Below are 25,864 nucleotides of genomic sequence, written 5' to 3' on the forward strand. Positions count from 1 at the left end.
TAATACACCACCAAGAATAACATTCCGTCGAGGAAAGAATTTGAAAGACAAACTGGTACACGCCGATTGTCTTTTTCAAAGACCTAAGACTAGCCTGACCCCTCTACCTGATGGCAATTACTTCTGGGTCTGAGTTGTGTTAAACCAGTGCTACTAGTTTGTAGAGAATAAGTGATATGTGAGAACGCCCTCTGGTGGAGTTAATGAACTGCAGCCTGTGGTCATATGAGGTCATGCTCTTAATAAATATCTACACAGTCTGATGCTGGAGCAGATTATATGAAGTCTAACTGGTACAAGTACTCTACGCTTTGTTGTTTGTTTTGTAGTTTTTTGAGCTCATTCTAAAATCAGCAACTTTACTTTCATTTAAGACTTACTTTAAAAGTATTGTACTTTAACTACTTTTACAAATAGAGAATCACAGAAAAGCTCATTAATCTACTGCTGTGGTCCAATCAGAAGGATTCTCCATCTGAGTTTTAAAATCTTATTTTAGATAAAGAAAATGAGAAAATGTGCTCAACATTTTGGAGAACAGCAGTGAAGTGCAGAGGGATTAGTTGCTATGATGGATCATAGACTGTGTAGTGTATGGAGATAAATACTGAAATGATTACAGTCAGAATGACACATTGGCAGAGGTAGGAAGTATTACATTTACTTAGTCACTTTGTTTTAAGTAATTGTATAGCTATTTTTTTGCATGACCTAAAATCTTTCCAATCGACTGCAACAATATGATGCATTTAACTTTCCCAACTCAGATCTAAGGCCACCTGAAACAGCTACAGCATTAGCATCAGTCATTTTCCATTGTGAAAGGAACAATTCACAAATTTTACTTTTAAACAGACTATATTTGCTGTACTGTATTTATCTTGACCCAAGAGAGTGAGAAAAAATACACGTTGCTGAGATGTTAAAAGGTTACAAATTATAAAATCAAAGACTGAGCTCAACTTTAGACTGATGGGATTGTTGTGTGGTGTTAAAGCCTTCTGGTACAATGTACAGTATGTTTTTGCACATCTACCACTCAACTGTTTTGTTTTAATTTTGTAGTAGCGTTGAAGGATTTCCTTTGATTTTAAAATTATTACTTCCTGGGAACATATCACTCTTTTTCGAATTATAAACCATCTGTGTTTTCATAGACACACTATGGATTTTCCAGTCGTGGAATGTAATTAAGGCCGACTACTCTCTCTGATTGAGAGGCTTTTTCTAAAATAACGTAAAGGGTTCTCTGATAGAAGCACTTTACTTTTTTTGAAACCTCAAAATCACGGAGAAGTCTATATTGTGTTCCAGTGACAAAAGATTTTCATCTCAGTTTTTCTTCACTTTTTTTTCTCCTGTATTGTGATCAGTAAGAAATCTGTCAAAATGAAGAAAAGATGGTGAACACTTTGTAAAGCAGCAGAAAAGTGAAATTGCAGGATAAACAGTGAGCTGAACATTGGAGTGTTTGTGGGATTGTAGAGGGACTGTAGAGGAAGCGTTGTAGCCTGTTGATCAAAAAATACAGGATGTTCTTGAATATCTTGCACTGACCTCTTTTGTTGTGTTGTCTGTTTGTACTTGTATGTTGTTTTGGCTGCTGCTGTAGAAAAAAGAGGAAGAAACAAAAAGTTAAAGCTCATCTTGTTCCAAAGCCATGTTAAGGTATTTCCCAAAGAGTCAATAAAACCTCACCTACAGAGCTACACTGAGAGGAGGAGCAACACTGAAAGGGGAGAGCTGCAACGTCTCACTTCCTGAAATGAAAGTGAACGTTTGTCTGAGTGACAGCAGAGCTGCAGTCGAGAGAAGTCTCTGTGTTTCTCTCTAAAGAAACTTTCAACTGAATCCAGCAGGTTTTTATCAACAACACAGCAGAATCTCTGCCAAACACTGGTGAGTACACTGACCTACAGAGACTAAATACACTAACTGTCAAGATTTAGTTGAAACCAGAAACCACAACAAAGAAAAAAACATTCTTTATGGAGTACAGTATCTGATTTAATGATTATAAAAGGCACCAAATTTAGGTTTCACCACTTATAGCTGTTACACACTTTGGTAAACAGCCGTGAACTTCAAACCCTTTCCTCTCAACTTCTCTGTTTCTGTAGCTGCTGTCTGCCTTTGTAAGCTGATCATATTTACTGTGTTTCAACAACCGGTATTAACTCAAAACTTCAGCTCTACTCAGACAGGAAGTTCCTCAATATAGGCCTATATAACTGAAAAGCCATTATTAGAAAGAAAAAATGGAGCAACTTGGCTGTTATTAATGAACACAATATCTGATTAGTGTAAACAAATAGTGGATGAAGAGTTTTGGTTTGTGTTCATTAAACTTGGAACTTGACCATCAATCAGAATCACGACAGGCTGCAAAAACATTTAATTGTGAGTTTGGCTGCATTTACATCAAAGGTGAAAGAAGTACTGAAATATGGAGGACAGAAGCTGCCAAAATCAAAAATAAATGATTAAATTACGCTATAAATAAATTAATTTCTCATTGAATGTACCAAAGAGAATATTAAAAATAAATGTAGATATTAATTAATTGATGAAATCAGATATTGATGTTTCTGTTTTAATTTGCATCTTTTGTATTTACCTTTGTATTAATTCCACTATTCATCTACTCTAATATTTAATTTTCCTATTTTATTTATTTTTATATTTTCATTTAGTTAAATGTATTTGTTTATTTTTACATTTATTTTTAACCATTTAAAAATATTATTTTAAATGTATTAATTCATTATTAAATGTATTTATTTCTGCATTGTTTTCCCTTTGCAATATTCCCCCTATTTATTTACCCAAAGTTATATATTTCTGTATTCTTTTCTTTATACAATTCCTTTTACATGTCTTTATGCATTTCTGCTTCACTATGTAAATGAGTGGGCTGTCATTCAACATGTGTCATCATGGGGTCAACTTGAGTGCATAGACTGACTGTGAAAGGTGAGCTAACGCTGTCTGCTTATCAACTGCAGTCTTCATCCCCGGCTCCATACGGTGGGTTGTCAGTCTGCAGCTGGTTGCATTGTCTGACTGGTACAGGTGTGCAGACCAACCAACTGGAGCTTAACTGTTTAACTCTTTTGCGGACCCCCAAGGTTGAGCTTGTTCAGAGTGAGAACCTCCAGGCCGAAGCCACCAAGCCCGTTCTCTCCATTGTAGTGTACTGTACGAAGCCGGGGATGAAGACTGGAGTTGATAAGCAGACAGCGTTAGCTAGCTAGCATGTTAACATGTACAGTATAGTCAATCAATGCACTCTGATGTCGATCAACCAATAGGCGAAAAGTTGACCCCATGACTCAAGTTGAATGATAGCCCCCTCATTTGTATAATGAAGCAGAATTACATAAAGAAATGTAAAAAAAGAAACGTCTAAAGAAAAGAATACGGAAATAAATAAGTTTGGGGAAATAATAGGGGGAACTTGCAAAGGGAAAATAATGGATAGATAAATAAATAAATACATAAGTTAATTAATAATGAATAAATACATTTAATAATATATTTTAAATTAATACAAAAATAGATGCAAAATTAAATAAATAAATATAAGTTAATAAAAAAATAATAAAATGGAAAATTAGAAGAGTAGATAAATAGGGGAATTAATACAAAGATAAATTAATAAAGTAAATTAAAACAATTTATGTTACAATTCATCAATTGATTAATGCGTACACTTATTTTTTATTATTACTTTGGTACATTTAATGACATATTGATTTGTTTATCGACTTATTTCATCATTTATTTTTTATTTTTTTATTTTGACAGGTTCGGCCCTCCATACTGAGATATTTTACTTGAGTAAAAGTAGTAATACCACAGTTCAGAAATACACTGTTACAAGTAAAAGTCATGCATTCAAAATGTTACTTCAGTAAAAGTCCTTAAGTATAAACATCAAAATATACTAAAGTACTTAAAGTTAAAAGTACTCGTTATGCTGAAATGTTAATTTCAGAAATATTTATATATGATGTTATTGGATCATTATTATTGATGCATTAATGTGTTCATCACTTTAATGTTGCAGCTGGTAAAGGTGGAGCTCATTTTAACAACTTTACATATTGCTGGGTAGCTTAGTCCAAAATAAATACATCATAATATTAGTTGACTTAAATTTTGTATTATAATCAGAATCTTGTAACTAAAAGTATTAAATTAATGTAGGCTTCTATAAAGTTTGTGTCTTTTATTTGTCTTATTATATATGCTTTTATTTTCCATAGGTTGTGTAGGTTAATGCTTGCTAATGTATTAATAATTCCACTCCCAGGATGAACTGACTGCATAATATGTTGTCTTAATAAATCAGACGCTGAATAGATGCCATCAAATTCATTGACGATCACAGCACATATTTGCGTTGCAGCATTTTTTAAATAAATATGGCCCTCAGTTGGATGCAATATGACAGCGTTCAGGATGACTCTCATTATATTCCACTAACCATTGTTTGATTTTATTAAACAAATAAGTAAAAGATAGGTAATTACAGTTTTGTTTTTCACTCTTTTTGTCCTCAGAGTGTAGATATGTCTGCTGCCAGCTGTCTGCTGACTGAAGATCAGTTTCTGTGCTCCATCTGTCTGGATGTGTTTACTGATCCAGTCACCACACCATGTGGACACAACTTCTGTAAAACCTGCATCACTGAACACTGGGATGTTAATGTCCTATGCCAGTGCCCCAACTGTAAAAAGGTTTTCAACACTAGACCTGAGCTGCAGGTCAATACTTTCATCTCTGAGATGGCTGCTCAGTTCAGACAGTCAGCTCAACAGAAAGCCAGCAGTAGCAGCTCAGAGCAACAAGCTGCCAAACCAGGAGAAGTTCCCTGTGACGACTGCACTGGAACCAAACTGAAGGCCCTGAAGTCCTGCCTGGTGTGTCTGGAATCCTACTGTGAGACTCATCTGGAGCGTCATCTGACAAGATCAGCTCTGAAAAGACATCAGCTGATCGACCCTGTGGAGAACCTGGAAGGCAGGATGTGTACGAAGCACGAGAAACTGCTGGAGCTTTTCTGTAAGACTGACCAGATGTGCGTCTGCATGCTCTGCACTATTTCAGACCACAAGATACATGATGTTGTTCCTTTGAAAGAAGGATATGATGGAAAGAAGGCCGAGCTGGAGGCTGAAATTCAGCAGATGATCCAGAAGAGACGACTGAAGATTCAGGAGATGAAACACTCAGTGGGGCTCAGTAAGGAAGATGCAGACAGAGAGATAGCAGTTGGTGTTCAGGTCTTCACCGCTCTGAAGGAGTCTGTTGAGAGAAGCCAGGCCGAGCTCATCGACATGCTCAAAGAGAAGCAGAGAAAGACAGAGAAACGGACTGAAGGCTTCATTAAAGAGCTGGAACAGGAGATCTCTGAGCTGAAGAAGAGAAGCACTGAAGTGGAGCAGCTCTTACTCTCTGAAGACCACCTCCACCTCCTCCAAGGCTTCCCGTCCCTGAACGCTGCTCCACCCACCAAGGACTGGACAGAAGTCAGCGTCTGTCCATCTTCGTATGAGGGGACTGTGGTGAGATCTGTGAATCAGCTGGAGGAGACGCTCAGTAAACAGATGAAGAAGCTGTTTGAGGCCGAGCTGAAGAGGGTCCAGCAGTCTGCAGTGGATGTGACACTTGATCCTGATACAGCACAGCCCTGGCTCATCCTGTCTGATGATGGAAAACAAGTTAAACAGGGTGATGTAAGGAAGAATCTCCCAGACAACCCAGAGAGATTTGATTATTGTTCTTGTGTCTTAGCAAAGCAGAGTTTCTCTTCAGGAAGGTTTTACTACGAGGTTCAGGTTAAAGGGAAGACTCAGTGGGATTTAGGAGTGGTCAGAGAGTCGATCAACAGGAAGGGACAAATCACAGTGTCTCCTCAAAATGGTTACTGGACGATATGGTTGAGGAATAAAAATGAGTACAAAGCTCTTGCTGACCCTAGAGTATGTCTCTCTCTGAAGTCTCAGCCTGAGAAGGTGGGGGTGTTTGTGGATTATGAGGAGGGTCTGGTCTCCTTTTATGATGTTGATGCTGCAGCTCTTATCTACTCCTTTACTGGCTGCTCCTTCACTGAGAAACTCTACCCACTCTTTAGTCCTGATCTTTACTATGGTGGTAAAAACTCTGCCCCTCTGATCATCTCTCCTGTCAATCACACTGAGTAGAACAACCATTTGATTTTCTACAGAATGATTCACTTTCATTTATTGTAATGTACATTTTTTTGGTTGTTTTCCGCAGTGAAATCTTGGAAATATTAGGAGCACTAGGAGTAGACAGAGGAATATTATTTTTTTCACATAATATCTGTCTCATGCACTACTGTCAGGATATAGTGACAGTTTTATAAAAATAACTTTTTATCATATTTGCTCAAAGTTACCGTTTGAAAAGGCTGCCTTTCTCCCTTTTCACTGGGCTCTGTTCCCCAAAATTAAGAGGAGTGTTTTGTGTCTGTTTAATTGTTGTTTTCAGTCCAATGTTTAAGTTCATTTGATACATTGTCAAGTAGTGTGGATAGGTGACACAGGCTTGTTTGGTTTGTTCTATGGGTTCATGGGATTTTGTTATTCTGCCTGGGATGTTGGGGTGGATCAGCTGCTCAGCAGCTCATCAGGGAGAGTGCAGGCAGGTTTGCCTCGCTATGTCCTCTTAGAGGGTAGGGACTGGGCACTGTTAAGAGTAGGATGAAATAGGTAAGAAGAGAAGAGTTAACAGCTTGCTATGAAGCTGCAGTTTTTTTGTTTGGTGTTCTTTTGATTCAGTTAAAATGTAGATTCATTGAATTTCCCGGGTTTGATTTTGCCTTTTGTTTCAGTGAACTTTTGTTAATAAACATCACTTTTTTTGCACTACTCCGGCTTATCAACTTGTTTTTTTCAACATCCCGTTTTAAAGTTTTCCAGTGCCCAACCACCTCACCAGCCTTTACATGGGGTGGCGGCTTGACATACCAACTATTTAAGGGTTTAGTTGTGTTTGAGCAGTTGATGTGAACACTAAACCAGTGCTACTAGTCTGTGGAGAATAAGTGACATCTGAGGACGTCCTCTAGTGGAGTTCAACTGCAGCCTGTGGTCATATGAGGTCATGCTCTTAATTAATAACTACACAGTCTGATGATGAAGCAGATTACATGAATGCAGGAGCACAATTAAATCTAAGTCTAAATAATTGGTTCCCTAATAAGTACTCTTTCTAGTCAGTGGGGAGCTTTTTGTGTCATTGCCACCCTTTCCAACACACATAGTTTATCTATAACTAATATCTAACCAACTCAGCTGTGACTCTGCAGTCTGAGATGTTTTTCACATGTTTTTAACACACGTTTAAGTAAAGAAATAGGACTTGAGACTTAAAGGGGAACATCACCTAAATTAACAAATCCAATATATAATTTCCATGGCCTAGGAAAGTTCAATCAATATTTGTGAACATGAGCTCCTCTCTCTCAAAGCCAGAAACCAGAGAAGTAAGTCTCAACTTGTGATGTAATAGGGTATAAAGTCTGGAGCTGCTCCATAGACAATGAACTGGGAGACTGAACTAGAAAGTTTGTTTTCTTTTTATACCCAAATGAGCTTTACTCTATTATTGTGTTCTCAGCTGAACAGAAAATGTTCCCATATACTCAGAATATTCCCCTGGATGCTCTCAGTGTCATCTAGAACATCTTTCCCAATTCATTGTCTATGGAGCAGTTCCAGACTTTATACCCAATGACATCACAAGTTTGAGTTTTAGCTCTCTAGTTTTTGGATTTTGGAGAGTTGTTCATGTTAAATAATATTTTTTGGGCTGTCTTTGACCATAGGATTAACATGTATGAATTTTTAAAATGGGCGTAGTTCCCCTTTAAACGGATAGTTCATGTGTTTTGAAGTGGGGTTTTATCAGGTACATATCCATAGTAGGTGTATTACTTACTGTAGATGACAGTCGGCGTGCCCCCAGTTTGGAGAAACAGACTGGAGTACTGACACCGGAGCAAAGCAATGTAGCCTACTGCTGTGGACAAATATGGCAGAAAATGTATTTTAGCCACCTAGAAGAAAGGCTCACCTAAAAAAATGTATTTCGGTTTAAATGTACGCTATATTTAGAATATTTCCCGACAGCAAACTGAACTGAAGGGGAAACGTATCTATACTGTTTTTCATCTGAGCCTGCTGGCTTTGAAGAGAGCATAGATACGTTTCCCTTTCAGTTCAGTTCCCCGTCAGAAAGGAGAAGGAAAGGTCCCTGACAGCAAGATAAAGCAGTGAAAATATTCTAAATGTAGCGTACACTTAACGGGTATTGATTTTTTTAGGTGGCTAAAATACACTTTTCTGCCGTCCCCGTCCACAGCAGTACATTCCTTTGCTCAAGTGTCGGTGCTTCTGTCCGTTTCTCCAAGCTGGGGGCACACCGACCGTCATCTATCAGAATCAGAATCAGAATCGTGTTTATTGCCAGGTGTAAGAGGTATACACTAGGAATTTGCTTTGGTTATGTTGGTGCAAGTCAAAACAGTATAATAACAAAAGAATAGATAAACGTTAGAATAAAATAAGAATACAAAATTGAAATTCTACCAATATACAATATACAAAATAAGCTATAAACAAAAATAAACATGATATAAACAGATAGTGCAAATATTGCTGGAGTGCAAACAATCAGGTATCAGAGGGAGAGAGAGGGATACAGTAGGGGGGTGGTATTCCCACTGCCATGGGGAAAAAACTGTTTTTGTGACGTGAGGTTTGGGTCCTGATGGACCTTAACCTCCTGCCAGATGGCAGAGTCTGAAAGAGATGGTGTCCAGGATGGGAGGGGTCGGCCACAATCTTTCCTGCCCTCCTTAAGGTCCTGGAAGTGTACAGCTCCTGGAGGGAGGGAAGGTTGGAGCCGATTGCCTTCTCTGCAGCACAAATGACCCACTGCAGCCTGGCCTTGTCCCTGGCGGTGGCCGCGGTGAACCAGACGGTGAAGGAGGAGGTGAGGATGGACTCAATGATGGCCGAGTAGAAGTGCACCATCATGGTCTGTGGCAGGTTGAATTTCTTCAGCTGCCGCAGGAAGTACTTCCTCTGCTGAGCCTTACTGATGAGGGAGCTGATGTTTAGCTCCCACTTGAGGTCCTGGGCAATGGTTGTGCCCAGGAAACGGAACGACTCCACCGTGTTTACTGGGGAGCTGCGCAGGATGATGGTAATACACAGAGTACCTCATACAACCCCACTTCAAAACACCCGAACTATCACTTTAACTGCATTGAGGCTTGACCTAAGTTGAGCCTGAAAGCAAAACAATTCAAGTTTTGACCTGGTAAAATTCTAGAACAATGAGAAATGAATTAGACAGCGACAGAACGGACTTGAGTATTTCATTGTCCAGCCTTTGCATTGAAAGGTCTCGATCTCAGCCACATTAACTTTCAAATGTCTACACTGTAAGATTCTCAAAATCATGCATTAAAATAAAAGTACTTACTATAAATCCCCTGTGTTTTATCAGACATCCTGTGTGTTTGAAAGCAATTAAAGCCTGAGTAGTAGTCAGGCCTTAATATCTAATCTCTAATCTCTAATTAAAGAACTTTTTTAAAATACACAATTTTAATTTCAGTTAACAATTCGTTGAAAGAAGTATTTTACTGGACGACTTTTGAAACCTCAAAATCACAGACTTTTGGCCAAGTGACAAGTTTTCTATCTCAGTTTTTCTTTACTTTTTTCTCCTGTAATGTGATCAGTAATAAAACTGTAGCATAAAGAAAAGATGTTAAACAGTTTGTAAAGCAGCAGAAAAGTGAAATGCTGGATAAACAGTGAGCTGAACATTTGAGTGTTTGTGGGATTGTAGAGAGACTGTAGAGGAAGCGTTGTAGCCTGTTGATCTAAAAATACAGGATGTTCTTGAATGTCTTGCACTGTCCTCTTTTGTCATGTTGTCTGTTTGTATTTGTATGTTCTTTTGGCTGCTGTTTACTTCCACTGGAGAGAAAAGAAGAAATACAAAGTTAAAACTCATCTTGTTCCAAAGCCATGTCAAGGTATTTAAAAAAAGCCTCACCTACAGAGCTCCACTGAGAGGAGGAGCAACACTAAAAGAGGAGAGCTGCAACGTCTCATTTCCTGAAATGAAAGTGAACGTTTGTCTGAGTGACAGCAGAGCTGCAGTCGAGACAAGTCTCTGTGTTTCTCTCTAAAGAAACATTCAACTGAATCCAGCAGGTTTTCATCAACAACACAGCAGAATCTCTGCCAAACACTGGTGAGTACACTGACCTACAGAGACTAAATACTCTAACTGCTGATCATATTTACTGTGTTTCAACAACCGGTATTAACTCAAAACTTCAGCTCTACTCAGACAGGAAGTTCCTCAATATAGGCCTATATAACTGAAAAGCCATTATTAGAAAGAAAAAATGGAGCAATTTGGCTGTTATTAATGAACACAATATCTGATTACTGTAAACAATTAGTGGATGAAGAGTTTTGGTTTGTGTTCATTAAACTTGGAACTTGACCATCGATCAGAATCACGACAGGCTGCAAAAACATTTAATTGTGAGTTTGGCTGCATTTACACCAAAGGTGAAAGAAGTACTGAAATATGGAGGACAGAAGCTGCCAAAATCAAAAATGGATTTTTGAATTACTCTATAAATAAATTAATTTCTCATTGAATGTACCAAAGAGATTATTAAAAAGAAATGTAGGCATTCATTAATTGATGAAATCAGAAATTGATATTTCTGTTTTAATTTGCATCTATTGTATTTACTTTTTTATTAATTCCCCTATTTATTTACTCTTCTATTTAATTTTCCTTTTTTATTTATCTATATATTTTCATTTACTTAAATGTATTTGTTTTTTTTGCATTTATTTTGAATCAGTTAAAAATAATTTTTAAATGTATTTATTTATGCATTGTTTTCCCTTTACAATATTCCCCCTATTTATTTCCCCAAAGTTATTTATTTCTGTATTCTTTTCTTTATACAATTCCTTTTACATGTCTTTATGCATTTCTGCTTCACTATGTAAATGAGTGGGCTGTCATTCAACATGTGTCATCATGGGGTCAACTTGAGTGCATAGATTGACTGTACAAGGCGAGCTAGCTAGCGAGCTAACGCTGTCTGCTTATCAACTCCAGTCTTCAACCCCGGCGCCATACGGTGGGTTGTCAGTCTGCAGCTGAATAGGGGAATTAATACAAAGATAAATTAATAAAGCAAATTAAAACAATTTATGTTAAACTTCATCAGTTATTTAATGCCTACACTTATTTGTAATATTATTTTGGTACATTTAATGACATATTAATTTATTTATCGAGTAATTTACTCATTTATTTATTTAGTTTTGATTTTGACAGGTTCGGCCCTCCATACTGAGATCTTTTACTTGAGTAAAAGTAGTAATACCATAGTTCAGAAATACACTGTTACAAGTGAAAGTCATGCATTCAAAATGTTACTTCAGTAAAAGTACTAAAGTATAAACATCAAAATATACTAAAGTATTAAAAGTTAAAAGTACTCGTTATGCTGAAAGGCTCATTTCAGAAATATTTATATATTATGTTATTGGATCATTATTATTGATGCATTAATGTGTTCATCACTTTAATGTTGCAGCTGGTAAAGGTGGAGCTCATTTTAACAACTCTACATATTGCTGGGTAGCTTAGTCCAAAATAAATACATCATATTAGTTGACTTAAATTTTGTATTATAATCAGAATCTTGTAACTAAAAGTATTAAATTAATATAGGCTTCTATAAAGTTTGTGTGTCTTTGATTTGTCTTATTATATATATGCTTTTCATTTCCCATAAACGTGTGTAGGTTAATGCTTGCTAATGTATTAATAATTCCACTCCCAGCATGAACTGACTGCATAATATGCTGTCTTAATAAATCAGACGCTGAATAGATGCCATCAAATTCATTGACGACCACAGCACATATTTGCGTTGCACCATTTTTAAAATAAATATGGCCCTCAGCTGGATGCAATATAACAGCGTTCAGGATGACTCTCATTATATTCCACTAACCATAGTTTGATTTTATTAAACAAATAAGTAAAAGATAGGTAATTACAGTTTTGTTTTTCACTCTTTTTGTCCTCAGAGTGGAGATATGTCTGCTGCCAGCTGTCTGCTGACTGAAGATCAGTTTCTGTGCTCCATCTGTCTGGATGTGTTCACTGATCCAGTCAGCACACCATGTGGACACAACTTCTGTAAAACCTGCATCACTGAACACTGGGATATTAATGTCCTATGCCAGTGTCCCAACTGTAAAGAGGTTTTCAACATTAGACCTGAGCTGCAGGTCAATACTTTCATCTCTGAGATGGCTGCTCAGTTCAGACAGTCAGCTCAACAGAAAGCCAGCAGCAGCAGCTCAGAGCAACAAGCTGCCAAATCAGGAGAAGTTCCCTGTGACGTCTGCACTGGAACCAAACTGAAGGCCCTGAAGTCCTGCCTGGTGTGTCTGGAATCCTACTGTGAGACTCACCTGGAGCCTCATCTGACACGGTCAGCTCTGAAAAGACATCAGCTGATCGACCCTGTGGAGAACCTTGAAGGCAGGATGTGTACGAAGCACGATAAACTGCTGGAACTGTTCTGTAAGACCGACCAGATGTGTGTCTGTATGCTCTGCACTATTTCAGACCACAAGACACATGATGTTGTTCCTCTGAAAGAAGGATATGATGGAAAGAAAGCTGAGCTAGAGGATGAAATTCAACAGATGATCCAGAAGAGACGGCTGAAGATTCAGGAGATGAAACACTCAGTGGAGCTCAGTAAGGAAGATGCAGACAGAGAGATAGCAGATGGTGTTCAGGTCTTCACCGTTCTGAAGGAGTCTGTTGAGAGAAGCCAGACCGAGCTCATCGACACGATCAAAGAGAAGCAGAGAAAGACAGAGAAACAGGTTGAAGGCTTCATCAAAGAGCTGGAACAGGAAATCTCTGAGCTGAAGAAGAGAAGCACTGAGGTGGAGCAGCTCTTACTCTCTGAAGACCACCTCCACGTCCTCCAAAGCTTCACGTCCCTGAACACTGCTCTGCCCATTAAGGACTGGACACAAGTCAGCGTCCGTCCATCTTTGTATGAGGGGACTGTGGTGAGAGCTGTGAATCAGCTGGAGGAGACGCTCAGTAAACAGATGAAGAAGCTGCTTGAGGCCAAGCTGAAGAGGGTCCAGCAGTCTGCAGTGGATGTGACACTTGATCCTGATACAGCAAATCCCTACCTCATCCTGTCTGATGATGGAAAACAAGTAAACTGTGGTGATGTAAAGAAGAATCTCCCAAACCATCCAGAGAGATTTGATACTAGTGTTTGTGTCTTAGCAAAGCAGAGTTTCTCTTCAGGAAGATTTTACTACGAGGTTCAAGTTAAAGGGAAGACTGAGTGGACTTTAGGAGTGGCCAGAGAGTCGATCAACAGGAAGGGGAAAATCATACTGTCTCCTCAGAATGGTCACTGGACGATATGGTTGAGGAATGAAATGGAGCACAAAGCTCTTGCTGACCCTAGAATCCTTCTCTCTCTGAAATCTCAGCCTGAGAAGGTGGGGGTGTTTGTGGATTATGAGGAGGGTCTGGTCTCCTTTTATGATGTTGATGCTGCAGCTCTTATCTACTCCTTTACTGGCTGCTGCTTCACCGAGAAACTCTACCCATTCTTTGGTCCTTACTATGGTGGTAAAAACTCTGCCTCTCTGATCATCTCTACTGTCAATCAAACTGAGTAGAACAACCAAGATTCACTTTCATTTGATGTAATACATGTGTATTTATTGGTTATACATTGTTGTTTTTACAGATTTTTTCTTTTATCCTGAAAATGTTTTTATTTGATTTGTCACATTCCTACTTATTACTACAACACACAGATTTTACCACACTGATTGATATTATCTAATGTAGTCTAATTTATTCTAATAACCTGCCTTCAAGACTGTTAAATCATGAAAAACAATGTACGCAGAAATCAGAAGCATTTGTACGTGTCAAATTCAAATTGTTTATTATCAGATCATTGTGTATATAAGAAGTGTTGCATACTGGAACAAATTACTGAAGAGCAGTTTATGAATAAGACAAAAGTAATTCACTTTTCTCTCTTTTTCTTTTTAAATAAACAAAAGCAAACTAAAGTTTTTATTGTGTCTGATTAAGTTATTTTGTTTTGACTGATATCAAAGCTGAAAAAACAGCTGATGGTGTTTCTATAATGACACCAAATAATGTGATTCAAAAACATCATCAGCTGTTCTCAGACTGACTTCAGTTGACGAGCTCCAACACCCACCACATTTGAGATAGTTGGTAGTATCAAATAACATAGTGTTATTTAAGGGTTTAGTTGTGTTTGAGCAGTTGATGTGAACACTAAACCAGTGCTACTACTTTTTAGAGAATAAGTGACATCTGAGGACGTCCTCTAGTGGAGTTCAACTGGAGCCTGTGGTCATATGAGGTCATGCTCTTAATGAATATCTACACAATCTGTTGATGAAGCAGATTACATTAATGCAGGAGCACAATTAAATCTAAGTCTAATTGGTACAAGTACTCTTTCTAGTAAGTGGGGAGCTTTTTGTGTCATTGCCACCCTTTCTAACACACATAGTTTATCTATAACTAATATCTAACCAACTCAGCTGTGACTCTCTGCAGTCTGAGATGTTTTCACATGTTTTAACACACGTTTAGTAAAGTAATAGGACTTGAGATTTAAAGGGGAACATCACCTAAATTAAGAAATCCAATATATTATTTCCATGGCCTAGGAAAGTTCAATCAATATTTGTGGTCATGAGCTCCTCTCTCAAAGCCAGAAACCATAGAAGTAAGTTTCAACTTGTGATGTAATAGGGTATAAAGTCTGGAGCTGCTCCATAGACAATGAACTGGGAGACTGAACTAGAAAGTTTGTTTTCTTTTTATACCCAAATTAGCTTTACTCTATTATTGTGTTCTCAGCTGAACAGAAAATGTTCCCATATACTCAGAATATTCCCCTGGGTGCTCTCAGTGTCATCTAGAACATCTTTCCAAATTCATTAACTATGGATCAGTTCCACACTTTATACCCTATGACATCATGAGTTTGAGTTTTAGCTCTCTTTAGATTTTGGAGAGAGTTGTTCATGTTAAATAATATTTTTTGGGCTGTCTTTGACCATATGATTAACATGTATGAATATTTTAAATGGGCGTAGTCCCCCTTTAAACGGATAGTTCATGTGTTTTGAAGTGGGGTTTTATCAGGTACGTATCCATTGTAGGTGTATTACTTACCGTAGATGACGGTCAGCGTGCCCCCAGTTTTGAGAAACAGACAGGAGCACTGACACCGGAGCAAAGCAATGTAGCCTACTGCTGTGGACAGGTACGGCAGAAAATGTATTTTAGCCACCTAGAAGAAAGGCTCACCTAAAAAAAATTATTTCAGTTTAAATATACGCTATATTTAGAATATTTTTCCCACAGCAAATTGAACTGAAGGTGAAACGTATCTATACTGTCTTTGTCATCTGAGCCTGCTGGCTTTGAAGAGAGCATAGATATGTTTCCCTTTCAGTTCAGTTCCCCGTCAGAAAGGAGAAGGAAAGGTCTCTGACAGCAAGATAAAGCAGTGAAAATATTCTAAATGTAGCGTACACTTAACGGGTATTGATTTTTTTAGGTGGCTAAAATACACTTTTCTGCCGTCCCCGTCCACAGCAGCACATTGCTTTGCTCAAGTGTCGGTGCTTCTGTCTGTTTCTCCAAGCTGGGGGCACACCGACCGTCATGTACTGTAAATAATACACAGAGTACCTCATACAACCCCACTTCAAAACACCCGAACTATCACTTTAACTGCATTGAGGCTTGACCTAACTTGAGCCTGAAAGCAAAACAATTCAAGTTTTGACCTGGTAAAATTCTAGAACAGTGAAAAATGAATTAGACAGCGACAGAACGGACTTGAGTATTTCATTGTCCAGCTTTTGCATGGAAAGGTGTCGATCTCAGCTACATTAACTTTCAAATATCTACACTGTAAGATTTTCAAAATCATGCATTAAAATAAAAGTGCTTACTATAAATCCCCTGTGTTTTCTCAGACATCCTGTGTGTTTGAAAGCAATTAAAGCCTGAGTAGTAGTCAGGCCTTAATATCTAATCTCTAATCTCTAATTAAAGAACTTTTTTAAAATACACAATTTTAATTTCAGTTAACAATTCTTTGAAAGAAGTATTTTACTGGACGACTTTTGAAACCTCAAAATCACAGACTTTTGGCCAAGTGACAAGTTTTCTATCTCAGTTTTTCTTTACTTTTTTCTCCTGTAATGTGATCAGTAATAAAACTGTAGCATAAAGAAAAGATGTTAAACAGTTTGGAAAGCAGCAGAAAAGTGAAATTGCAGGATAAACAGTGAGCTGAACATTTGAGTGTTTGTGGGATTGTAGAGGGACTGTAGAGGAAGCGTTGTAGCCTGTTGATCAAAAGATACAGGATGTTCTTGAATATCTTGCACTGACCTCTTTTGTTATGTTGTCTGTTTGTAGTTGTATGTTCTTTTGGCTGCTGTTTACTTCCACTGGAGAGAAAAGAAGAAATGAAAACTAAAAAAACTCATCTTGTTCCAAAGACATGTCAAGGTATTTAAATAAAGCCTCACTGACAGAGCTCCACTGAGAGGAGGAGCAACACTGAAAGGGGAGAGCTGCAACGTCTCATTTCCTGAAATGAAAGTGAAAGTGTGTCTGAGCAACAGCAGAGCTGCAGTCGAGACAAGTCTCTGTGTTTCTCTCTAAAGAAACATTTAACTGAATCCAGCAGGTTTTTATCAACAACACAGCAGAATCTCTGCCAAACACTGGTGAGTACACGGACCTACAGAGACTAAATACACTAACTGTCAAGATTTAGTTCAAACTAGAATCCATAGCAGAGAAAACACCAGATGAACTAGTCATGCTAAAAGTTAACTAGTGTAGCTTAAATGCCCTTTGGATTGTCCAAACACTGAGAGCAGTATCTGATTTTATCTGACAACTTATTTTAGTGCTTGTAAAGGCAGAAAATTGACACATTACAACTTACATAGCTGTTAAACACTTTGGTAAACAGCCTTGACCTTTAAACTCTTTCCTCAACTTCTCTGTTTCTGTAGGCAGCTCAGCTGATAATATTTACTGTGTTTCAACAACTGGTAATAACTCAAAACTTCAGCTTCAGACAGGAAGTTCCACTCAGGGCAGATGTTTAACTGAGGTTCATCGGTGGCCGTGGGGGCTGTGAGGAGAAATTATATTGTATATAATTTCCTGTAGTCCAGAGCAGTAGCTTCCATCTTTTCTTCTGCACATCGAATGTGTCTGATTCTCTGCTCTTTGTATCTTCATCCTCTCTCTCTGATCCTCCTCTTCCTCCTCTTTGTCCAAGCTGACTCTCTGACTCTAAAAGGTCTTTGGACAGAGAAGGCGATTTGCCTTTTGCTCTGCTCCCTTGTACGCTTCAATAAAACAAATAACAAAGACAAATACTGTCTAAATATATAACAGTAAATTGTAATACATGTGTTAAGTCCAATGTTAAAGTGGAATTAAAATATTTGGCCCGAGTCTATTGAACACTAGTTACAGTAACACTTTACACTGCAGACCAGTCATATTTGTTTCCCCACATGCTTTCGTACATTGATAGATTTAATTGGTTGCCGGTTACCGTGACAATTAATTAGTGTGAGTGTGGCACAATAAGTCATGTGTAGGTTATAACAGAACCATTTCTTGGGTGTAATGCAAGTGAAGAGAGTTTGTCATGTTTCATATGTGTTTATGAGAAGAAAGTGTTCAATGTGGTTAGAATTTAGGGTACAGTGTTATTTATTGCCAGTGTCATTGTAAGGGAGTTGTGCCAGTGGATTGCCAGTAGGTGTCAGTGTCGCTACAGAAGCTGTGTATGTGAAGGGAGCGTCACAGGGAAGTCTCCCGTGAATAAGTGAGATAATGAGAATCTCAAAGACAAAGTCAAACACATTTCCGGAGGATGTTGGCCTCCCTTGTCACCGATCCTGTTTGTGATTTTCATGGACAGGATCTCAAGGCGCAGCCGGGGGGGAAGGAGAGTGTCTAGTTCGGGGACCTCAGAATTGCGTCTCTGCTCTTTGCAGATGATGTGGTTCTGTTTGCTTCTTCAGACCGTGACCTTCAGCAGCACTGGGGCGGTTTGCAGCCGAGTGTGAAGCGGTCGGGATGAGAGTCAGTACCTCCAAGTCTGAGGCCATGGTTCTCTGCCAAAAAATGTTGGATTGCACCCTCCAGGTTGAGAGTGAGTCACTGCTCCATGCAAGGGAGTTGAAGTATCTCTGGGTCTTGGTCATGGTTAAAAATAGAGCGGGATATGCACAGCTGGTTCGGTGCTGTGTCAGCAGTTATGCGGGCGCTGTACAGGACCGCTGTGGTGAAGAGGGAGCTGATCCGAAAGGCAAAGCTCTTGATTTACCGCTCCATCTACGTTCCAACCCTCACCTATGGTCATGAGCTTTGGGTAGTGACCAAGAGAATGAGATCGCGGAGGTAGGTGGCCGAGATGAGCTTCCTTTGTAGGGTGGCAGGGCTCAGCCTTTGAGATAGGGTGAGGAGCTCAGACATCCAGGGAGCTCAAAGTAGAGCCGTTGTTCCTTTCTACTCAAAAGAGACCAAATGAGTTGGTTCGGGCATCTCATCAGGATGCCTCCTAGACGCCTTGATTAACTAAATCAGCCACAGTGCGCTGAGTGTACTCTACCTGGTAGCCTAAATGAATCACAAATAAACATAAAAAGCTATATTTGCATCTTATTAAATTATTTTTAACCTAATTTTTTTACTTAAATGATAACAACAGCTTCAAAGCCCACCAGCGTGCGATAATAGAACCAGCCGTCAAAGCTGCTGTAAGGGGATGTACCTGCAGTTATATTTTAAACAAAACAATTAGGTATTTTTTTAGAGCAAACATATTGAAATATGCCAATTATGCCTGGCACTAACCGCCTTTTAATTTTCAAAAGATGTGTAATTACAGTTTTGTTTTTTACCATTTTTGTCCTCAGAGTGTAGATATGTCTGCTGCCAGCTGTCTGCTGACTGAAGATCAGTTTCTGTGCTCCATCTGTCTAGATGTGTTCACTGATCCAGTCAGCACACCATGTGGACACAACTTCTGCAAAACCTGCATCACTGAACACTGGAATATTAAAGTCCCCTATCAGTGCCCCAACTGTAAAAAGATTTTCTCCACAAGACCTGAGCTGCAGGTCAATACTTTTATCTCTGAGATGGCTGCTCAGTTCAGACAGTCAGCTCAACAGAAAGCCAGCAGCAGCAGCTCAGAGCAACAAGCTGCCAAACCAGGAGAAGTTCCCTGTGACCTCTGCACTGGAACCAAACTAAAGGCCCTGAAGTCCTGCCTGGTGTGTTTGGTCTGCTATTGTGAGACTCATCTGGAGCCTCATCTGACAGTGTCAGGCCTGAAAAGACATCAGTTGATCGACCCTGTGGAGAACCTGGAAGGCAGGATGTGTACGAAGCACGATAAACTGCTGGAGCTGTTCTGCAAGACCGACCAGATGTGTGTCTGCATGCTCTGCACTGTTTTAAACCACAAGACACATGATGTTGTTCCTCTGAAAGAAGAATGTGAAGGAAAGAAGGCCGAGCTGGGGACGACAGAGGCTGAAATTCAGCAGATGATCCAGAAGAGACGGCTGAAGATTCAGGAGATCAAACACTCAGTGGAGCTCAGTAAGGAAGATGCAGACAGAGAGATAGCAGCTGGTGTTCAGGTCTTCACCGCTCTGAAAGAGTCTGTTGAGAGAAGCCAGGCCGAGCTCATCGACACGGTCAAAGAGAAGCAGAGAAAGACAGAGAAACAGGCTGAAGGCTTCGTCAAAGACCTGGAACAGGAAATCTCTGAGCTGAAGAAGAGAAGCACTGAGGTGGAGCAGCTCTCACGCTCTGAAGACCACCTCCACCTCCTCCAAAGCTTCACGGCCCTGAACGCTGCTCCACCCACCAAGGACTGGACAGGAGTCAGCATCTGTCCACCTTCATTTGAGGGGACTGTGGTGAGAGCTGTGATTCAGCTGAAGGAGATGCTCAATGAAGAGATGAAGCATTTTGAGGCCAAGCTGAAGAGGGTCCAGCAGTCTGCAGTAGATGTGACACTTGATCCTGATACAGCACATCCCAAACTCATCCTGTCTGATGATGGAAAACAAGTTAAACATGGTGATGTATATAAGAATCTCCCAGACAATCCAGAGAGATTTGATATTTGTGTAAATGTCTTAGCAAAGCAGAGTTTCTCTTCAGGAAGGTTTTACTACGAGGTTCAAGTTAAGGGGAAGACTAATTGGGATTTAGGAGTGGCCAGAGAGTCGATCAACAGGAAGGGAGAAATCATACTGACTCCTCAGGATGGTTACTGGACAATTTGTTTAAGGAATGACAATGAGTACTATGCTCTTGAGGACCTTGCAGTCTGTCTCTCTCTGAAGCCGAAGCCTGAGAAGGTGGGGGTGTTTGTGGATTATGAGGAGGGTCTGGTCTCCTTTTATGATGTTGATGCTGCAGCTCTTATCTACTCCTTTACTGGCTGCTCCTTCACTGAGAAACTCTACCCATTCTTCAGCCCATTTTTTAATAATAATGGTAAAAACTCTGCTCCTCTGATCATTTCTCCTGTCAATCACACTGAGTAGAACAACCATTTGATTTCCTAAAGAAAGATTCACTTTCATTTAATGTAATGAATGAATTGTTCTGGTGATGAACAGTGTAGAAGACATTGTTGATTTTTCAAATTCTGATCAATGTGTTTTTTTGCATTTTGCATTTTCTTTCTGTAAATTTCTTTGATTTTTCACATTGCTGCTTACTACTACAATACACCAATGTTACCGCACTGATTGATGTCATCCAACACAATCTGATTTATTCTAATAACTGCATTACCTTCCTTAGACTGTTAAGTCATCAGAAAATAATGTACTCAGAATTAAACACATTTTCACAATTTTCACATTTTCAATTTCAAAACTTGTTATTGTTTGATCATTGTATTGTAATGTGTGCATACTGGAACAAATTACTGAAGAGCACTTTATGAAAGAGGAATTCTTCCCAAATTACAGTGTAACATGGCCAACAGTACAGTATGTAGTGATACATACACGTTGGTACAATTGAACAAGATGTGAAGTTAGGGAATGGAAACAAACAAATAATGTGGGAATTTTAAAAGAATTTATATTGTAGATATTTTTAACTTACTGGTACTATTTCTGTTATTATGGGATACAGTATGATTACTGAGCAATAAACTAGTGTTTAATAGGAATTTAAAGATAACTTACATTGTAAGTATTTTTGACTACCCAATATCCATTTTAATATGAGCATGACCATCCTTGAAATCTGCACACAGGTGTGTGTGGCAGCTGAGTTTGTTTAATAAGGGATGCTTAATGTAGAGATATTATATACTGTATAGAAAGAAAGGTTTTCCATTGGTTTTGGCATTTTGAAATTGTTAAGTTAGTTTACCTTTAAAAGAGATGTGCTGAGTTTGAAAGTTATGAAATGACCCATAGTATTATGTTTTATATTGTGCACTGACTCTCAATAAAATTTTACAATGACTGTAGTGTTTGTGTCCTTTACTGTTCATGACAGTTATGAATGAAACAAGGAATATAACAGAAAACCCCAAAACCTAGAAACCAAAATACATTTTTTAATGCAAAACAAAAAATACAAAACAGAAAATGATACAGTGAAGTCGGCGGCAAAAATCACAAAAGCTATGTCATTTTCGAAGCTCTCCATTTTAACCCATGTTAGCAGCGTGGCTCGCAGGACGGCATTCTTGGTCCTCCAATTTGGTCCAGACTGAAACGTCTTCAAAATGTGGCAGCCCACATAGTCAACAGACGCAAATAGTGTTTCTTAAAGTTTGTGCACTTAAGGAAACACAAAGTTAGATTTCTTCAAACAATCTTTCAAATAAAGAGTTAATGTGAGCCAAAGTGTATCTGTGTTTACATTAAATCCAAACGTGCCTGGTTAAATAAAGACCCAGAGTCGAGCCTTCAGGTTCCAGCCACAGTGGGTTTGTGGAAGAAGCTGTGGATCTGCTGAGCTGCAGCCTGACCCACGATGGGCTCCAGCTCGGCGGGGGCGGCGTTGCAGAGCTGCTGGATGCTGGAGAATTTCTGCAGCAGAGCCAGAGCTTTGACCCTGCCGACCCCGGGGACGTGCTGCACCAGAGCCAGGACCAGCGGGTCCAGCAGCCGAGACGAACTCCTCCTCCTGAAGGGGTTCTCTCTGCCCTCCCCGTGAACCTGGAGACGATCAGAGCAGGTTGGAAAATCAGCATCAGACAATTAAGTGTACTGCTTTACGCCTTTTACACCAAAGATCTGTGTTTGTCTTAGGGATGTGAAGGTGAGGAAATTTTATTTTGGATCGACAATGTTTAGTTTAAAAGTTTCTAGGCAGTTTCTTGAGGCGGCGAATCACACCGGACGCCCCTGATTTGCATAAAGTAGCCTAGACCTCAACTTTACGCAAAGGAGGAGCGACCAAATCACGCCGCCATTCTACCAGAATGCATGCATGGCTGCCTCCATAGACAATGAATGGGAAGCGTGGAAAGGACGGAGGCTGTGGACATGTACCATCACTGTTTCAACCGATGCTTGCTCATGTCTAGGTAGTGCGAACACAAGCGTGAGCGCGAGTAACAGGACGCTGACTGTCGTTGATTTAACGGCCACAGGTGTCATTGTTAACAAGCAATTTCTGATTCTTACAGAGAATCCCTTTCAGTGGAAAGACTCAAAAATAATCAGGGTTTATGTCAAACACAAAAACTGTTTTAGCAAAGAGGAACACCGACTGAAACACAGATAACAGGACAAAATAAGCCTTAAATGGTTGAATCAACACATTTAACATAATCAACAAATCAAACTGTTTTTTATTGCAGGTTTATTGTTTTGTCTTCACTACTCACGATCTGACTGATGAGCTGCGAGGCCTCAGTCTGCCCGCTGACCGGCAGCAGAGTCAATCCGAGGTCAAACACCACAAACTTCTGCACAGCAGCGAAGTACTGCTCACTGAGTCTGGTGTTCTCCACCAACACCAGCTCCTGGAAACTACTGCTGGTCTGTAAAAACAGGAGGGAAACTGTTTATATCAGACAGAACATCACCGAGAGACTTTTAGCAAAACCACTTTGTCTGTTGTCTCGTTCATTAAACTCACATTTCTGTAGCGAACCAGCTTCCTCTTGTAGCTGTTTCCTGCTATGATGTCACACTCAGACACGTACAGGACGCAACTTTTGTTGGGCAGGTGGAAGTCTGCCACGCCCAGTTCATTCTCAAAGAGGATTTTCACACCTCCACCTACAGTGGAAGTAAAGCTTGTTCATGAGTGCATTTTTACATCGAGACTGTGTAAGAAAATATCAAGGATCGCAATATTTTGTTTTGTAATACGGTATTGATTCTCAAAAACACTGTATAGAATTGTTATTAGTAGTTAACATGCAAAGATTAACTCAGTCAATACTTTATTTAATTCGTAAAGATACACCCTGACAGTTTTCTTAAAATTAAATGTAAAAAAAAATTGCTCCTTGCTTACAGTATTGCAATATATCGCAATATTTTGAATCGTAACCACTGTATCGTGATGCGTATTGTATCGCCACATTATTGTCAATACACAGCCCTAATAAAAGTCCTAATCTTTCAGTAAAATATGCATTGCCATTCATCAATCTGCAGAGACGAGCTGCATTTTGCATTTGACAGACTTATAAACATTTCTTGGTGAGCAAAGAAAGATAAAAGAAATCTAATACTAGAGGCCACATAAAGCACACCTTAACTAATGCAAAGTACATTATGCAAGCAAAGAAACATTTCAAGAGGTACTACATCAAACTTAAATGATAATTCTGAACCTAAACTTAGGCCAACTACACGTAACAAAGGTGTAGGGCAGCAACTAGGCCTAATGATAATTTTTACTATTGATTAATCTCAAAATTATAGTCTTGATTAATCCGTTGGTCCATAAAAGACAGATTAAAAAAAAAACATCCAAAGCCCAACCTGACATATTAAAATTCAACCAGTAAATATTCAGATTTCAGAAGCAGTGAATTTTATAAATTTTTGCTTAAAACAATTAATTAATTTGCACTGACTACTGAGTGACATATAATTTAATTTAAAAGGTACGCGTTCAGATATCAAGGAGGCCATAAATTCCACAATATCCAATTGTGAATGCATGTTCTAGTGGGCGCATGACTTTCATGCAGAACTCCACTCAAAAACCTATTAAATGCTGCACTAATCATCAAAAGACGATAATATTGAAAATATAATTTATTCTTAGGAGGCTAGTCTGTCACTTTGGTGAACACTCTTCAATTCGGCATTGACAGCACCTCTTAGCAACGCTTTTTTATCTGTAAAATGTAAAATTTTCATCATTTGTGACAGCTTAAAGCGGCGGTGAGCAGCGTACTTGAACTTATAGAAGTTACATTATTAAACAATTTTAAAGTGGTGACATGTGAGCCGAATTGAAGAGTGGAAGTATCTGAAACAGACAGGGTGTTTGGTTATATTCTACACGGTTTGTTTGTCTGCATTTAAGCGAAACAAACATAAATCGATATATTTATGAATGGGGTTTGGTACTTTTGTTGTCTCCACGTCAAAGAAATAACAGCACAGACGTTAGCTATTGTTACATGCTGAACGGTTGGAATAAACGGTGGAATAAAACAATTAATTACCCTTTAAACTCTGAATGAGAGACGAGTTTCTCCATTTGTCGCTGGCAATAACGTGTCCAAGAGGAACCGCGTTCAGCAGAGCTTTGGTCTCCATTTAGACAAACACAGAGCAGCTTCACCGTCTTCATGGGGTTCAATAAAACACCTTTTAAACCCTCTCTGGATGCTGTATATGGAGGGATAACTGTATATAGAGGGATAACTGTATATAGAGGGATAACTGTAAACATGCAGACAGGCTGAAAACACTGCTTCTTCTTCTTTGGTGTTTATTGGCGGTTGGCAAACCAGCTTATAGGTGCATTACGTCTCCTACTGGACTGGAGTGTGGAGCAGTAGTTTGGCAGGAAAAAAATAATAAAAAAATAAATAGTAAAATAAATACATTTTAAAAATAAAATAAAAATAAAGTAAAATAAAATAAAAATTAGAATTATTAATAATAATAATAACAATAATACTAATACTAATAATAATTAAATTCTCTCCATTATTCCTGTTGCCCTTAAGTCATTAATTAGAAGATTGTGTACTTTCTTAGATGTCTTTCCTAACAGATTCTCCATTGTAATATTTCCATCATTTACTCCTGATAGCAATTCCCTTCTTTCTTTGTCATATTTGTTGATAAATAAATAAATAAATACAAATAAATAAATAAAAAACAATAAAATAAAAATAAAAATGAATAATTATTAATAATAACAATAATAATAATACTCATAATAATTAAATTCTCTCCATTATTCCTATGCCCTTAAGTAATTAATTAGAAGATTGTGTACTTTCTCAGACGTCTTTCCTAGCAGATTCCCCATTGTAATATTTCCATCACCTATTCCTGATAGCAATTCCCTTCTTTCTTTGTCATATCTTTTTTCTTTTTATTATTTCAAAATTACAGTATACATAGTAACAGCAGAAAAC

At 38.7% G+C, this 25,864-nt stretch overlaps 4 protein-coding genes across 9 annotated transcripts in view; 3 read left to right on the plus strand and 1 right to left on the minus strand.

The window, feature by feature from the left end:
• The first annotated feature begins 1,765 nt into the window (after window positions 1-1,765).
• Window positions 1,766-6,873, plus strand: LOC119486425 (E3 ubiquitin-protein ligase TRIM21-like). Its single transcript, XM_037766527.1, is given in 3 exon segments — window positions 1,766-1,795; window positions 1,798-1,899; window positions 4,566-6,873. Coding segments are annotated over 3 exon segments (1,776 nt in total). The 3' UTR covers window positions 6,210-6,873.
• Window positions 6,874-9,970: 3,097 nt separating this feature from the next.
• On the plus strand, window positions 9,971-21,755 carry LOC119486424 (E3 ubiquitin-protein ligase TRIM21-like). Its single transcript, XM_037766526.1, is given in 4 exon segments — window positions 9,971-10,305; window positions 16,766-16,842; window positions 16,845-16,946; window positions 19,167-21,755. Coding segments are annotated over 3 exon segments (1,782 nt in total). The 5' UTR covers window positions 9,971-10,305; window positions 16,766-16,812; the 3' UTR covers window positions 20,817-21,755.
• tdrd12 (tudor domain containing 12) overlaps window positions 17,492-25,864 on the plus strand; it is a 36,783-nt gene continuing 28,410 nt past the window's right edge. For all 6 annotated transcript variants that reach the window (XM_037766518.1, XM_037766520.1, XM_037766521.1 and 3 more), the window contains exon 1: window positions 17,492-17,502. The gene's annotated coding sequence lies outside the window, so the exon portion shown is untranslated. The remainder of the gene's footprint in view (window positions 17,503-25,864) is intronic.
• faap24 (FA core complex associated protein 24) lies at window positions 21,831-25,211 on the minus strand. Its single transcript, XM_037766531.1, has 4 exons — window positions 24,938-25,211; window positions 23,386-23,528; window positions 23,132-23,287; window positions 21,831-22,457 (listed from the first exon to the last, which is right to left on the minus strand). Exons 1-4 carry the CDS (start codon window positions 25,029-25,031, stop codon window positions 22,206-22,208), a joined length of 645 nt encoding a protein of 214 aa, XP_037622459.1. The 5' UTR covers window positions 25,032-25,211; the 3' UTR covers window positions 21,831-22,205.

Source organism: Sebastes umbrosus, chromosome 4 (assembly GCF_015220745.1).
Source record: "Sebastes umbrosus isolate fSebUmb1 chromosome 4, fSebUmb1.pri, whole genome shotgun sequence".
In the NCBI taxonomy this organism is placed as follows: domain Eukaryota; kingdom Metazoa; phylum Chordata; class Actinopteri; order Perciformes; family Sebastidae; genus Sebastes; species Sebastes umbrosus.

What these genes read in the sequence shown, in the direction of transcription:
- faap24 (XM_037766531.1), bottom strand. Translation starts at nt 25,031, where the DNA reads ATGGAGACCAAAGCTCTGCTGAACGCGGTTCCTCTTGGACACGTTATT. An exon ending in TCTCATTCAGAGTTTAAAGG is followed by an intron (nt 23,529 to 24,937) that starts GTAATTAATTGT and finishes CTTCCACTGTAG; the next exon opens with GTGGAGGTGTGAAAATCCTC. An exon ending in CGCAGCTCATCAGTCAGATC is followed by an intron (nt 22,458 to 23,131) that starts GTGAGTAGTGAA and finishes GATCGTCTCCAG; the next exon opens with GTTCACGGGGAGGGCAGAGA.